This window comes from Sinocyclocheilus rhinocerous, unplaced genomic scaffold (genome assembly GCF_001515625.1).
Source record: "Sinocyclocheilus rhinocerous isolate Xijiao unplaced genomic scaffold, SAMN03320098_v1.1 scaffold1373, whole genome shotgun sequence".
NCBI classification, from domain to species: Eukaryota; Metazoa; Chordata; class Actinopteri; order Cypriniformes; family Cyprinidae; genus Sinocyclocheilus; species Sinocyclocheilus rhinocerous.
The window spans coordinates 283,261-287,959 of NW_015641107.1; the positions used below are offsets into that span (position 1 = coordinate 283,261).

Here is a 4,699-nt window from a genome sequence, read left to right on the forward strand (position 1 = left end):
AATTTGGACATTTTCACTTTGGGGTGTACTCACTTTTGTGGCCAGTGGTTTAGACATTAATGGCTGTGTGTTGAGTTATTTTGAGGGGACAGTAGATTTACACTGTTATACAAGCTGTACACTCACTACTTTACATTGTAGCAAAGTGTCATTTCTTCAGTGTTGTCACATGAAAAGATATAATAAAATATTTACAAAAATGTGAGGGGTGTACTCACTTCTGTGAGATATATATACTGTATATCACTGTGACATGGAGTGAGAGAGATGCTTACTTGCCATGAAAAATGTCACAGTGAAAAAAGAACAATTAATGAAATTAATGGTCCTAAAATTGTTTGGGTGCAAAATCTATTATTTCTTCTTCTGGTTCTAAGATGAAATATGACCTGCATATGTTCTTGACTGATTTCAAGAGGCTTACCCATCCAGTAAACGATTATTCAAAAGAAGTGACATGGTGTACAGGGTTCTTCCTCTTCTACTTTTTGTAACAGCTTTCCTCAGTCTAGGCTGAACAGACTAGAAAAGGCTGAAAATAATACAGCATACACACTGCTGGCTGTATCACAAAGAGCATTCTGGCCTGGAGCGTGTTAGCACTCAAATGCAGATCTATTGTTCTAAGTGTAAATGGGGAAATGTCCTGATGCACAGCTAGTGAACCTGATGGACAGGTAGAGCAGATCAGGGGGCTTAACGATACAGAGATCCATTGCTCTTCAATGTGATTTAAAAAGTTTAGTCGTCTTGAAAATCATTTCAGACTTCAATATGATTAAACTTGTTCTTCTATTCAGAGTGTGGCTGTCACTGGTGGTTATGATGCACAGATTTTGTCCAGAAACAGTAAAAAAGATCCACCTGAACTGTAAATGACTCTTGCTGGTCACCACCATGGTGAAACTTCCAGTGAAACAGAAGGTCAGCAGCAATAAAGAGCACAGGTTAAAGGAAATGCACACTCCACATGTTGAATGAAGGTTGTTAAATGGCTTATTGTGTGTCAGTCAAAATAAACCTTTGTGCATCAGCAGATGGCATTGTTGAAACTGGGGCAACATTCTTATCATTTAGTGAATTTTTTTCACTTGTTCAAATATTTACAACCCAATAATCTTTGAGAGGTCGGAATACCAGATTCAAAAAAATCTAAATTTCTAAAATTGTATTAAATTATTAAAAAATTGTATGTAGTTTATCACACTCTGGACTTTCAGCCAACTTCATGAGGTGCTGGACACATTTGGCTGTTTTTCCTTCAAATTTTAAAACAAATTCAAAACATGCATACAAGAATGTGTTTTTTTTTTTTTACAATGTAAGAAATTAAAAATATATGCGTAATTCATATAATTCCTACAATATATAATTCCTACCGCTTGATGCCTTTTGAGCCTGGAAACGGAAACTTGTTTTTAGAGTTCTAATATTTCATATAAACATTCTTATAACAAGTAAAAGTTATACAGGTCAAGCTCAATGATCTTCATTATTTATATAATATATGGAAATATGACAATACAATATAGCCTAATAGACTTTAGTTAATAACTTAATCTAATAAACAACTTTTCTACTAAGATTAAATAAACATTAACATAACTACCACTAATGTAGTGGTCATTGTCATTTACGTAATGTGGTCATTTCTTTGTTTTTCAAATTAAATGTTGAATTTGAGTTTTATACGCTGTTTAATGTTTATTTAAATGAATATTTAAGAAAGCATTCTTTCTTATCCAGCCAAGTACTTTACTTTACTTTTTACTTTTAGTCATTTAGCAGACGCTTTTATCCAAAGTGACTTACAAATAAGAAAAAGTAATTAAAACTAACAGCTAAAACTCTATAAATACTATATATATACACATTTAAGAAAATAAAAGAAATTAAATAAAAATGACAAATGCATACAACAACATTTAAAAACTAAACATTGAAATGAAAACAAAAAAATAAAGCTAAAAACAATTCAAAATATTAAAAGAACAAACGGTATGAGTATAATGATTCTAACATAACACTAAGCCAAACACCAAAAAAAAAAAAAGTATACTTATATTCAGAGGGAATTGTGCATTATAAAGGAAATACATTTTTTTATGTACCTTAAAAGGCGCCGAATTGTAAGAATTAATATCTTATTTACAAGCAGAAAATGAAACGCGAGTCATGGAACGTGAGAAAGTCGTGCGCGCGCACGTAGGCACGCAGCCAACGCGAACGCTTACGTTTGACCTTGTTTTTGTTGTTGTTTGACTGGAGTGCGGCTGCGCGCGGCGCTGTACGTTGTCGGATGACGCGTTTTGTCAAGAGAACGACGGACAGAGAGAGAAAGAAGATAGGTGAAAAGTGAGCTCGGTGCAGGGGAGGGGCAGCAGTACCCTTGTAGCTCCTCCACATAGACTGAAAGCAAACAAGCTTGCCCTAAAAACGACCCAAATCAAACGGATCGGTGATCGGCCACTGCAACGGAATCGGACGGTTATTCGATTCAGCCTCGTCCGACTCGACTCGGTTGGATTCGATTAGTCGCGCCGCATCACCAGCCCAGAGGCCGCCGAAACAACCCCATCGCCATTATATGATCCACTTCCCAGCGTCGCTGCTGCCCTCCATGTGGGTGAGGGACCTGTGCGTGTCGGACTATGGCGAGAAAAACAGTTAGCAGGAAAAGGAAAGCAGAGGAGCCCAAGGAACAACAGGTAAAAACATTCCTCTCTTATACCTAACAAAAACACCATGGAGCCATATGCTAACCCCTCGTTTTATATGAAATAACACCCATAAATCATAGGAAATAGAAACACAAGCTCGAAATGTGACAGTTTACAAACAAGAAAAGATTGCAGTCTAATGTTAGCACCAGTCTGCTGGCTAAAGGCTAACTGTGAGGTTGTTAACTTAGTTGTTGACATTGATCTGGCGTTGGTAAGATGGTTTATTAATGAGCAATCATTTATCAGTTGTCTTGAACATTAAGGTTATGCGTATTGTCTATCTCTTAATCCTGCACTAGATTACAGGATAATGTTTCTCCAGCAAGAGCCAGACAGTATAAGCTGGTTAGTCGTCCTGCACGACTGAGATCTGCCACAGTTCTCCATTATTTTTCATTGTTAAGATAAGAAATATTAATAGCACGATGCGGCGTTTGCAGCTCAATGATTATTGATAAGAGACAAGTTATGTCATGCATTCGTTCGGAACAACATCCATATATGATCACTAGGGATGTAACGATTCACTCCCGATTCGATTTTGATTTCCCGATTCGATTCACGATTTTTTTTTTTACAAAATGAGATTTTAGACATTATAAATTAAACGTGTCCTTTTATTATTGCTTGGACAAAATACTGTACGTTTCTTTGTGAAATTGAAATATAACACTATAATAATATACTAATATAGCACTTGTAAATTATTGCTCTTTTGTTGGTTTTGATTGCTTCTATTGTCCTCATTGGTTAGTCGCTTTGGATAAAAGCGTTTGCTAAATAACAACATTTTAATATAATGTAATGTAAATAACAAAACTACATTTTTTTAAATTTTAAAACAAGCCCCAAATCAAATAAATAAGTAACACAAATAAAAGAAATTCATATAAACAAACTAAGGCTTTGTCTGTGCTGTAAATAACAAAACTACATTTTTTTTAATTTTAAAACAAGCCCCAAATCAAATAAATAAGTAACACAAATAAAATAAATCTCTTCATATAAACAAACTAAGGCTTTGTCTGTGCTCTTTCCATTTAAAATTAGAGGCAACCACTGCATTTTAATCATGATCCAAACAAAGATGCTGCATACATGCAACATGAGCAGTTTTTAATCTAAATTACATTGTATCATTTCGAAATTTGAAGCAAAAACAGAATGATTTGACTTCAGTTTTGTGAAATTATGCATAAAAAAATATCTGCATGAAACAGAAACAGCAGAGCTGAATGAGATGCAGATTCACTCTCTGCCAGCAGGTGGCGCTTAAAGCGTTTCCTTGGTTTCCGCTGTAAACAAAGCAGCGCTGCACTTATGAACTTTAATATGCATAATACAGAGGCAAGAGGAAAATAAAAAATTCCATCGAAAGACAGTAAGTTCCCCTCAGACATACATTAATATAAACTCCTACCCCTAACTGAATCGTGATTTGTTTAGCATCTCAACCGATTTGAATCGTCACATATTTAAATTGATTTTCAACCGGCTAGCGGTTAATCGTTACATCCCTAATGATCACTAATGATATTACATTGTCATCGTAAAAACCACCTTTCCTCAAACTTATATATTTTATATAAGTTAAATGTATTTTAAACAAAAGAATACAGACATATAAATATGTAGCCTTTAAACAAACATTTCTATGTCCTAACACAAGGAAGAGGTTCATTTTAGCTACCTCTCACAGCTGTGTTTGTCAAAACTGTCAGATATTTATGAAAACATTTGTAAAATCATCAGGCAAAATCAAGAACAGTCTTCATCCTGAAGGTCCTCTTTCTACATTTCACCGGCTATGAGTTCATACAGGTGCAATTTCCAGTAGCCCCTCACTGCAGAACACAAGATCCAGGGGGCGTGGTTGGATCCACATCTAGGGGGTGGAGATGGGTGGGTTTAAGGATCAGGGGGTGGAGACAGGTAGGTTTAGGTATATGTAAGGTGGGAGGAGTTGGATCTGGATC

The 4,699-nt window shown here is 35.5% G+C and overlaps 1 protein-coding gene across 1 annotated transcript in view; it reads left to right on the top strand.

Moving 5' to 3' along the window:
- Positions 1 to 2,262: 2,262 nt before the first annotated feature.
- The window catches only part of LOC107754635 (DDB1- and CUL4-associated factor 12), an 18,789-nt gene continuing 16,352 nt past the window's right edge, over positions 2,263 to 4,699 (top strand). Inside the window, exon 1 of the mRNA XM_016571175.1 lies at positions 2,263 to 2,708. Within this exon, the coding sequence (XP_016426661.1) occupies positions 2,652 to 2,708 (57 nt within the window). The 5' untranslated portion in view covers positions 2,263 to 2,651. The remainder of the gene's footprint in view (positions 2,709 to 4,699) is intronic.